At 39.6% G+C, this 12,278-nt stretch overlaps 1 protein-coding gene across 4 annotated transcripts in view; it reads left to right on the top strand.

Annotated features, from left to right (window-relative positions):
• LOC121295642 (glutamate receptor 3-like) overlaps positions 1-12,278 on the top strand; it is a 78,959-nt gene that overhangs the window by 27,107 nt on the left and 39,574 nt on the right. For all 4 annotated transcript variants that reach the window (XM_041220554.1, XM_041220553.1, XM_041220555.1 and 1 more), the window contains exon 4: positions 8,216-8,403. In XM_041220554.1, the coding sequence (XP_041076488.1) occupies positions 8,216-8,403 (188 nt within the window). The remainder of the gene's footprint in view (positions 1-8,215; positions 8,404-12,278) is intronic.

Genomic DNA, 12,278 nt, shown 5'->3' with positions numbered 1-12,278 from the left:
ATCACTGCACTTGTATCATAAAGAACTGTATTGCATCATGAGCACTAATTCACTCACTAACAGACTTGTGTATGTGTTTTGTGTTTTGTGTGGGTTTATAAAGAACGGGGCTATTATTTCGGGACAAACCTGGGGATTATAAATAAAGTAATACACGCCACGTATTACTTAGCATCATTTATTGTTTACTGTTTGTTTTGCTGTCAGGCAGTGGAATTACCAATCATTGAGCAACATTGCACCTGGATTATAGTTGTTTGTCTGTTTATTGATCACTTGCACCTGCACACTATCAACCACTTTGCCACAGATTGACACATCAATCATTCTTGCGTGTTTTTTAACCTGAATAATCTATCCCTATGCTTGTGTGTTTTAGAATCCCCCTTTTACCAATCATATAAACCCAATTATTCTTGGAAAAGCCAATAAATCAGTTTGGACATGACCAAGAAGAACATCTCAGCATGATACTATAGTGAATGAAGCCAATTGGTGTTGATAAATACATGCATCTGCAGCATGAAGAATCACTAAATCAAACTGCAGCACCTGTGTTTTCTTTATACATCAACCGTGGCAATGTGGCCCCAATATATTTAAGTCTACCACCCTGACAAGAGCAGCGTCATTTATATAGCACATTATCATGCCAGTGCACCTCTTTACAATCCAATCCGTGCTGCAGGACCTTTGTTATATGACAGAAAAGTTTTGAACAATACTGTAACTGTAATGCCATTGCATTACCCTGAAGAAAATACACAGCAGAACCGTTATCAGACCACAGCGTTACCAGCAATGGAAACACAATGGGTCTGGAAATGGACATCTCACTGTGGTCCTGATAGTGTTGCACACAAACACTGATAAGGCAGCATCATACTGCAGTAAATGGTGTACGTCAAAGTACGCAGCACTGTTTTACCAATGACTCATGCACTTGCAGGTGCTCTTGTGTCTGTCAGTACAGAACTACTATGCCTTTGAAGTGCCACAGCATTGGCAGATCTGTGGATTTTACCCGTCTCTTTATCCCTTACAGTTACAGTGTGGCTCTCAAGATTGCTGCATTGCTCCAGAGTCAGTCCTGCTGGGCAAAGCAGCAAAAGGATCCTGGCATTAAGCCAAAGCACCACCTACTAAGATCCAGCTTCAAACACCATTAAATTGTAGCCAGCATTTATCTTTCTTGTGCTCCTACATGCAAGACAAACTGACCTAAATGCAACTGGATACATAAAAGACATTTCATTGATTGGCTCAAATACCTTAACATGTGTTGTTAAATGTGTGATTAATTTAATAAGTGAAATTATTTATTTATTTTTTTTAAGTAAGAGGGATCTGTCTATGGGGAAACCACAATTTAAAGGAAAAGTATGTAAGGAGCAAAATCTAATTGTAAAATGTTTTGCTCTTGTAGTGTATTTTTATTGTTGCTGGTAATAAATATGTGCAGTTTTTTTACAGCATCAACAGAAATGTGTTACATGTTTGATTTGACATCTGCTACCTCCGAGCAATGTAAAGCTGTATCAGTGTTTGAGCAGCACGATAATGTTAATTGAATACAAACTCTATACCAAGGGGTACGCTAAAAGATGCATACAACAAAGGAGCAGTAGGTTGGGCTTTCTCTGTGTCTGTGCTGCATTTGCTGGTGGATTATGCAGTACATAACATATTTTTCAGTTTTTTAAACCATTTTCAATCTGTTCATCTTAACCACAAAACTGACATTCAGTTTGCTAACCCTTTACAGCTTGGATTAAGGGAATACAGGGAGCTTGCTGCCTCCCTATGTATCATGTTATTGGAAAGAACACGTTCAAGGATTAACATTCCATTTATATAGGCTTGATACATACTTACCTAACTTAGCCTGCACTGTGGGGTCAATACCTTCAGTGACTGAAAAAATCTCACAAACATCATAATCCCTCATAGCTTCTAATTTACTTTACGATTCTGAAGTGAGCTAACAATAGATCAGATGTGAGGATTTCCTTGGTATCCTTAATGATAAATCAACAGACAAACAGATGTATTGGTATGTATGGCAACATTCCCAGCACCAGCAGAAGCTTTTATCATTTTACGTGCACCCCAAGGCCACTTCAGATTTCATGGTTCAATAACCTACTTCTATACTAATGTACATGAAAACAAGGTCAGACCTTTCAGTCCTTCAGTTTTAAGTTACCAGAAACACAAAACTCATTGTTAAGCTTCTTTTTATCTTCCAGTCGCTGCAAAAACATCTATCTGTGTATAAAATAGCTGAAAAAAAATTGTGCAGATACAAGCAAATAAAGGAATAAATAGGACCAGCAATACCGTTGTCCCAGAGAGGAATATCATGTCCTGTCTAGACTTGCTTGACTCTGGGATATTGGTTGCAAAGATCTAGTTCAGTCAAGTCAATAAGTACCTTTTAAAAATTAGCACCGCCTGAAATACTGCCGGACTATCTATAAAATCTTCATGCCTTCCTTGGTTTGACCATTTATAATACAGGATGGGTCCGGATGCCACCAAAAGGCACTCTATTGATAGTTGTTGCAGGCAGCTGTATCACTGTAGGTAAACTGTTCATCAGAGATAATGGAAAGGTACACCCCTTGCAGCTTTGCCACCAGTCACAGTAATGGCATCAATGAAGACCACCCTATCGGAGAGCACAATGCTGTCGACACAGAATAGCAGGTGTTCTTAGGATGAGGTGTGCACTGCATAACAGTGACTGAGCCCAGGCACCATGCTTCAGATTTCATGGAACCAATAGCAAATTGACAGAATTGGAGGTTTTACAAGTAGATACTGGACCTGCTCTACCAGAAGGGATTTAATTGCACTTGTTTGCATCATGGTTATAATGACATTGAAATTGTTCATCTAAATTATATTTTTAGTTTTGTTATGTTCCACTGTTTGGTAACGGCAGGGATGTTCAAAACAGACGGCTCCTATGATCTTCTTTCTCCGAGTATTGCTTGTATAAGACACCCTAGATAAGATGCACGACTGCTCAAGTTAATTCCAGAAATCTTAAATGCCTGGCTTTTAGGGTTAATTAAAGTGCCCTGTGCACTGAACGTGCTTTTGCCGTTTTCAAGCTTTAAAAGTCAGTATTCCTCTGGATTTAAAGGCATTGAATACAGATGCACAGCAAACATGCCAAAACCAAGACTGCAGCACCGGTCTCTTATAACTGGATCAAAGAGAGTCAGAGAAGAAGCTTGGGATGCCTTTCTTTAAGGGACATTTAGAACAGAATCTGCATATAGCTGGGAATACAGAGCCGCCTCTTTATCACACTGCTCTCTCTCATTAGACCTGCTGTGTTTATTTGTTTAATGGTGCTATTCAATCCATTATAGGATAGACATTTGAAAATACATTATTCAATTAAATCTGTTTTTAATCCCTGAGTGTAATAGCTACATTTAAATGCATAGGTTCAAAACTATCAGGTAACCATTGAGAAGGAAGCTGTAAAAAGTGATCATGATGTGGGATTTGCATCAATCCTTTCCAGAGCCATGTTAGATGCATGGAGCAGAAGTTCAACAGTGTACTTGAGTTTCTAGTAAGCACAGTTAGCAAAGCCATTTTCTTTTCTCATAATACTAAGAAGAATTTCATGCATTGCAGCTTTTTTCTATCACCATTTTCTGCTTCATGTTCATTGTCATCAAAAAAATCCAATTTAATGAACGGTAGTTTACCATGGGTGCCTTAACAGTTATGTTTTTTTTTTCTCTTTTATAGCAGCGTGATCTTTAGTGCAGAGATATTGTGTGCAACACCCCATAGCTCAAAGCAGCTAAACCAATGTCAGAGGTGATCAGCATGCAATGAAGTGCAATTCTTCCTTGTCAATAATTCAGACTGCAGGCTATCCATGTCCCTGCCCCTGGTTTGAAGCTTTTTAAAAAAGACGTACCATTAACCCACCTAACCATTCTGTATTGTGAACACAGCCACTTTCATTTTCTGTGTCTCTAACTCATCCCATTAAAGGTCTCAGCTAATTTGCTTTATGCAGAAAAACACTGGGGCCACACTATTGGTAGTACTCAATATAGGGTGCACTTTGCATCTTTGGGTGATGGCATATGCCAGCTCCAGTCTGGTGTGCTGCTTGCACACAGCATGAGACTCCCAGCCTTGTCAGATTTGCACTTGCAAAGAAGTTGGGTCATGTAGGTATTAGCTGAAGATTCATATGCATGACATACATTTTAACTGACTCATACTGCATAATCATTTTAGTAAGCTGTTTTTAAGTACAGTACATGTCTTGGCTAGACTTCTGTTTAAATTCATGGCTATGACCTTATACAGTATGTGTATCCCTTTAAGGACCACTATTGTTACAATGTGATTTTTCTGTAGTGCATTTCTGGGGACAATTATTGTGTTGAGTGCATTTTTTAGTTCAAAATCTCTCCAATAATGCGTGGTCCATGGGTTGCAGTAAATTTAACCACTATTGGAAAAGCATCAAGTAATTCTATAGCCTTATTTTGTGTCAATGGGCAATCTCAGATAAGGTACATAGAATAAATACACAGTTTAACCATCTTTGCCTTACTCATAAACAGCATCAAACAACATCCAGCTGCTGTGCATGCAGAAATCCAGAATGTAACCTCAGCAGCCTGTGTCTGTGCTCAGAGAGGTTCTGCACTGTGTCTGTGTGGTTTGCAATGAAAACTGACACCTAAGGCGAGGTCCTGAATTTCAGATGCATATTCATGTCTTGCTCCTGTATAGTGTCATTAATGCAGATTTAATCTAAATTGGCGAAGAACTGTCGAGCGTTTAATTAGCAAATTATTTACAAGATCACAAGTGTAAACACAAATGTGAAATTGCTGACGATCAACAGATTATTTCATATTGGTAATTATATACAACATGATTTACAAGCATATAGAGCTTTAGATTTCTCTCCTGTCCACATATATTTAAATGAAACAGTGTTGCATACACATTACTGGCAGAGACCAGTGCAAGGTAAACAACATTTAGCCTGTAGCAAGGTTTTTTTCATTTTGCTGAGTGTGAACAGCATTATTTACATGTAGAGTAAGTACAGTGTCCTATCTGGGTATAAGCATATGTATGAGTTCAAGCACAAAAAAGCCTCAACAATTATCTAGATCGTGTCTTTTTTTTTTTAAAGAGCAAACAAGCATGTACATTATGCATGATGCAATTAAGGAAGAGCATCAATTAATTCAGAGTAAATAATCTGTTGTCTGGCACAAAGTGCTGCTTGCACTAGGAACATGATTGTTTTGAATACCCAGTCTGGACTGACGAGCAGACATTGTGGAACCAATGCTGTTCTTTCTCAATAGTATTGTCGGGGGTTGGGAAAAGGATTGATTTCTATCACCAGATATGTATTGATTGCTCCACTCACGCCGATTCCCTGCATACTGGAAGAGGTCACATGACAGGGAGATCCCTTTGACTTTTAGTTTGGAAAAAGCTTCTGTGGAAAATATAAACATGCAGCAAACAGTGCAAGCGAGGAACCATTTTTATTTTGGTCCACAAACCAGCTGGATTGATTGCAGGCCCTTTAAAGTCAAAGTTCAAGTTAGTTTTGATCTCACAGTCACTGTGGATTGATTTATTTTTTCTCGCGCTGTTTGACTGTTTGTGATTTCCTTGAACAGTTGATTTCTTTGGTATAAGCACAGATATTATCCATTGGCATCAACTTCAAGAGAAACACAGATGAAAACCTGAATGTGATGTTTCAACAGAGCTTGGCAAAACTTCCTCCAGTAAACTTTTCCTAATATTAGTGGTATTCTAGAAGGATAGCTTCAGATAATGATCAAAATGATCAAAACGGCCTCTGGCTTCCCTTATAACCCAATGTGTTTCAGTTTGAAAGCTATTAAGATGAACTTCATGCTGTAAGGACAGTGATTTAAAGGGCTGAGATACTCTGCTATAGCCATGTAGAGGAGATAGCGGTACATGGAGAGGAAGGAGTATTGAAACCCATGTAGGTCAGAGAGAATAGTGCAGACAACATGAAAATGAAACAGGCAGAACGTCAACCATGTAGAAGGGTGCCCTTGACTGAGCCTGGAAACCTCATTTGTGTTGAAATCAAGCAAGTGTTTGATTTTGAATGGCCCCAGCCATGTAAGCAGTGTGCAGATAAGAACTGGACTACATGGTCGAGTCAGAGCTGTTTAATATAAACCAGGTTGTGAATGCGTTTGTGCTTTAGTAAGGTCTCACTGTAGCAGCGCTTCATTCAGACTGCCTAGTGCATTAGCATAATCCCCAGTGACTGTTTCTTTGCAAGGAGAAATATCTATCATTTTTTTGTATCAGCAATTTTTCATATCTGTGGAGAGCACTGTACTACTGTAGATTGACTCAGCGAAGCAAAGCAGAAATCTAGCCCTCATGCTTCATACAAATGAAAGACAAATCCTGATTAACAGTAATTGCATGTCTTTGGGTTGTGTCATGAGGTCTTTCAGTTGGGTCTGATTTAACCCTTATCTTACTAATTCCTGAGGCAGTCCGCTGGAGTGGGAAAGCAGAGAGAAAATCGATTACAATTAAAATAGGGAATGTTGAGGTCAGGATTCTTGGAAACATGCAATAACATTGCGTAGCAATAGTTTATCACACCTGGGGGCAAACAGCTGCAGGATTAACACGTTAAATGTTTAGATCATTAGAATATGGGTTCCATATGGAATGTATGAGGGATAAGGTGCGGGGGGGGGGGGGGTTAGTAAACTCTGCTTGCCGATTAGGGGAAAGCTCTTCTCAAAGATCATCATGGAAATATTAAAATCTAGTAAATGTACTCCCTTTCAATTCCTTGTAAAGTTTATTTCTGCATTGTACCAAAGTTTGGGATTGGTTTTAAAATGTTTACAGCTGGTTTCGTGGATCTCTATTTGCATGGACCACATTGCTAAAGAGGTCAGCCTTGAGTATACAGTATATTAATGTACAGTATGAACAGAATACATAATGTGTTATCATTATAACGCAGAGCTCAGGGAGTGGGGGGTGTTCTCCTTGCCTCTCTAAATGCTTTTGAAGGCATGTTAATAAGTGTGCTCGGACCACTTTGTCTTTCCAGCCTCCGAATGTCATTTATAACACGTAAACCTCTTTCTCTGTGTTGCAACTGTAAAAAACATGATATATTTTTCACAAAATAGCTTTTTTCCCGTGATGCGGGTCTTAAAAAGAAGGATTCTACACTCCCTCTGTGAGGTGAAAGTGCAGTGCTGGAGATGTTAGATGTAATGGAATGCAATATTATGAACACGGCTCTCTCTTGGTTTGACAGGCACGTGGAGTATTCTACCCACAATGCATGAATAACAAGTTGTTTTTGCTCTGCTGTGAGCCGCACAAATCTGTTTAATTGGAAAGGAAAACTTGTACCCGACGCAGAGCATTGCAGTTCATAAGCACATGCACATATAGATAAGTGAGCCAGTTAACAAAAAGAAAAATGCTACAGCTGAATTGGTTCTAGTTTAAAAGAAGAAATGAATGTCTATCTGTCACTTAAGTTCACGTCAGTGTGCTTGCAGGCAAGGAGCGCGGTTTTGTTTTCATCATCACAAACGCAATGGTTTTGTGATAAATATTTTCCTATAGATCAGGGAGAGGTAACCTTGGATCTTCTGTTGAAATAACCAAGGGCTGGGTTGGAACAAAGTCCAGCAATAGAATTTAATAAAAAAAAAGGAATTTTGCTGACCCCTTTTATAGATAATTGCATGTGCTCCTGCAGTGTCATGCAATCTTTTAAAAGGGAAAAATAAGGTCAATGCTGAGTGATTAAGGTTTAAAGCAAACTTCAGTGGTATGCAACATTACAAGTGATAATCAAGGCTATAAAATCAATCACACTGCTGAAGATCTGAAGATCAAGTTAACCTCTATAGATTGTACAGGTTTAAGGGAACTGGTTCCTTACTACTTCCTGTGCTGCAGGTGACTCTTACTTCCATGGTCGAGGCAACACTATAGGCGTGACCTGAAGCACAGAAAGTAGAACGTCACCAGTTTAAACATGCTAGATTGTACATGGGGACCAGTTATAATTTTGATAACGGTAAAATATTTTAAAGTTCAGGAGTCAACTCTACTGTCATATATTACCAAGGCAGAGGTTAAGTGCTGTCATTTTTGTTTCCAGGATTCTCCATTCTACAAGCAATCATGGAGTCAGCTGTGGCAAACAACTGGCAGGTGACCGCACGGTCAGTGGGGAGTATAAGCGATCCACAGGAGTTCAGACGCATCATTGAAGAAATGGACAGGCGGCAAGAGAAGCATTACTTAATAGACTGTGAGGTCGAGAGGATAAATGCCATTCTGGAACAGGTACGGTTTTTCCAAGCTGTTAACTTGCTTGTTAGGTTTTTTTTGTTTGATTGTTTGTTGATTCCGGCTATGCACGGGGGTGCAAGATAAACATATAACAGACAATTGAAATGCACTGCAGCTTGAATCTCTTTTAAATGTAGCATAACCTTGTTTTACTTAGAGTACAGCACCGTTATTTAAAAAAACAAAAACAAAAGCAAAACGACATCCTTGGAGGATAAAATTAAGATGAATGGATTAGCAATGTTTTATTAATGTGTTTGCAGCAAAGCTGTGGGAAGATTATGAGAACGCTGGCCTGCAGCTGCCTTCTCCTTGTTCTTGAATCGAAGCTCCTTTCTTATCTCAGAAATAAGAAATGTGAGCGCCATTCCTTTTTAATGAGATCATTAATGCAGAGCAGCTCCGTGCTGCTGTTTACAGTAGACGATCATTACTTAATTAATTGGACTGTGTTAGTTTAGATACTGTGTATCGGTTCCTTCCACTGAACGATATTGCACAATGAGTTGTATTTTAACTTGTTTTCTTTCAAGAATTTAATTTAAGCTGCAGCTGACTGTTAAACACAAAATGGCTTTCAGTGTTAATTAATTGTATTTAATTCAATTCCGGTGATTTCGGTTCCTTGGCTTAATATAATCCAGGGAAATTCCTTTTGAAATTGTTAAAATCTTAAAAGGAGTTGACATAGATAACCTGAATCAATACTTTAAGCGCAGCACAGAAACCAGGACCAGAGGGCACAATTTAATTAAGTAGAGATAGCCTTAGGACAGAGGGAAGGAGATTCTTCTTCTCACACAGAGAGTTGAGGCTATGGTATGGGATACCTAGTCATGTTGTTGAGGCTGAACCACTTGGATCCTTTGAGACCCAAGTTGACATGGTTTTGAGATCAATCAGCTGCTAGGAACCAGGCAAGGGTCTTGTTCAAATATTTTCTTATAACCTTGTGTTTATATTGGCTGAAGTTCAAACAGTAAACAGCAATGTTTATTTGCATTTCTGTGTAGAACAAGAGAACTTAGTAAATGATAAGTCTATAATAATTTGTATCTCTCTGAACAGAAGTTATAAACTGCAGACCTTTAGATCAGAATATTTGGTAAAGCTTTAATAAAGGCTGTTTAGCCGATCCCTGTTAATGATAAACTCATCTTAGGTTTGGGGTTCGGTGCGAATACCAAGTTCATTTTACTACAGACAGCTTCAGTTACAATTACTAAGTTGTCAACGTGTAATTGAATTGTTGTGAAAGTAACTTAAATTAACCTTTTTCTGGATATTTTAAGGCTTCTAGATGCGAAGGTACATTCGGTACAAAATGTTAGTAGTTATTTCTTACAAACATAACTAAAGTCAATGGATGTGAGTTTGAAATTTGATCGGTTTGCTTCTTTGGGAACTGATTAGCGATTTGGTGTGTTGTCATTGTAAAGTGCAGGAAGACGTGTCACGAACAATTGCAATTTTCAGAGTTCTAAAAAGAAAAACACTTACAGCATTTTAACATTTCCATTTTGTAGATGGACGGTATTCTTAATTGAGGTGCATAGCTATTAAGTACAAGGGGAAGAGGGGGGTCATCGCATACAACAACCTCTCAGGTCTCAATGCATCTGTATTTGTCAGCTTCATTAAGGAGTCATCTTCACAGACAAATACTTTTTTTATGTTGCTTTTTTTCGACTTCACTACAGACTGCATTAACAGCTATTGCCTAGTATGTGTAGAGGAGTCTTTCATGAGAGACAGGTTCCAGCTAATTATACCAGCATTTATTCTTCTGCTCCAGTTAACCATCTGACCTGGCATTTAAGGGCCATTAATCTCTGTATTCTTCATCTCCTCTGTGAGCAGTTAATTAGCAGAAGTTTCAAGCTGTGAATATCTGTCTCTGTGTCTGGACACAAAGGTTTTGTTTTTTCTTATTATGATTTCACTTGAAAGCCCTTAATGGTGACCTTTTTTACGCTCATGTTTTTAAGGGGAGCATGATTATAATTTTACTTCCCAAACTTCCAATGATTCCACATAACAGCCTGGAAATAGTTGTCTCCAGCAGCTGATCCAGTAAAGGCACTGCCGTGCTGAAGGGAAGGGTGAGTCATACGATCAGGAGCTTGCTGTTTCAAATCCTGTGTTGACCAGTCATGTCTGGAGACCCAGAGGGAGCGCTACAGCTGCCTTTGCCCTTTGAAGAACTGTGGAGGCTTAGCTATGTCTGCACATGCCTACAGAGTTCAGTTGCTTGGTAACATCCGTTGCTTAGGTGAAAAAAGGTGATTGGCGTGATGGAAGGAGTGAAGGTTGTTGGTTGATCCTCTTTCCTGATTGGCAGCATTAAAGCAGCATTCAGATTCACCTTTTCAAATCGGGTAGGAAAATATGGTGCTGAAATTAAAAAAAAAACACTCAATAAAAATATATCTAAATAACAGCTTGCAAAAATGCCTTCTGCTGGCTTTATGCTATTTAGCAACTGAAACAACTTCGGTGCACATTCACAAACCACATGCGGTCGTGGTCTTTAGTATTTGGCAGCATTGCTAAGTGGATTTTAAGAGCAGAAAAGATTAGATGAGGATAGCTCGTGACATGCTTCCCTATCAGTTTGAGCAGCAACACAGACGGCAGACCCTGATGCCCCTGATTAAGATGTATATGTTGCAGAGGAGCCTGGATCTCCCCCTTTGGGCTGTGTTTGCCGCAGTCAGCTTTAAGGCAGCAACCTGCCTGTCTTTGCAGTAACGAACAAGCAGGCATGAATGGGTGACTACAGAAAGAGGGCCTGCAAGCTTCTTAAGATGAGAGATCAGTTTGTAATGCTTGCCACTGGAACGATTTGCAGCAAAACTACAGAAGCTTATGGGAGTCGAGCACAAAGCATTCTGCCATAGGGTACAACTGAGAGGCTTGCCCTAATTTGGAATGGAATATGGAACTTGCATTTCAAAATCCTCCCAAGGTTCCAGAATGCCCTAAGATTAGCTCTGTCAAGATTTTAGCTTTTATTCATACAAAAAAAAAAAACCCAAGTGTAAATAAAATAATTAAAAATGAAAGAGGACTTAACATCTTGTCATGGGAAGGTGAGTGGTAGCGTGCAAAATGACGTCACAGGAAACAAGGGATAGTCCAGACCCTTACACTGGTACTTTATTATTCCACGGGAACTCAAAGAACCCCCAGTCTAACCAGCAAGGAAGTGTAGTGCAGAGCTCCTTCGGACCGGGGTGGATCCGTGAGTAAGTGGTGAGTCCAAGGTCCTGGCAGGAATAGCTTCATGCACAAGTTCATCAGTTCGGAAAAGGTAAACAGTACACAGTCTCCACAACAGTAAATCCTGACAGCGTTTCAGTCTTTGTTTCTGAAGCGCAAGGGGGTGAGTGAATGAGCTGCATTCCTGAGCCTGAGCTCCACCCTGCAATCAGTGTGCCCCTACGAACCAGCCAACCACCGTATGCAGCACAGCTGATCACAGTTTGGAAATGCAGATGCCATGCAGCTCCGCTTTGGCACAAAATAGCCGACTTCCGGTTTCGCAGGAAGTGCCGGTCTAGTCAACCATTTTTTGGGAGCATGACCATCCTTGCGCAGCGCCTTCACAAGACGGGAGGGAGAATTGCATTAATTCATTCTCTCCCTGTCACACATCTCTAATCACATGTGTTCCATATGCTGTACGGCTGGGTCTGTTTCAACTGACGCTTTTCTGACATATCAGCTGGTTAACTGATGGGTTGAAAAATGAGTGTTTAATTCAAGACTTTATGATCAGCTGGCTCCCCATAGGATTTGTCTTTTGTTATCCCTGCAGGCAGAGCAGGTCATTTAGGAATTACTGAAATTGTCAGTTAAAACCTGGA

The sequence above is a fragment of the Polyodon spathula genome, chromosome 20 (assembly GCF_017654505.1).
Source record: "Polyodon spathula isolate WHYD16114869_AA chromosome 20, ASM1765450v1, whole genome shotgun sequence".
Taxonomy (NCBI): domain Eukaryota; kingdom Metazoa; phylum Chordata; class Actinopteri; order Acipenseriformes; family Polyodontidae; genus Polyodon; species Polyodon spathula.
The sequence above is the reverse complement of the archived record's forward strand: the minus strand, read 5'-3'. Positions and strand labels throughout refer to the sequence as shown.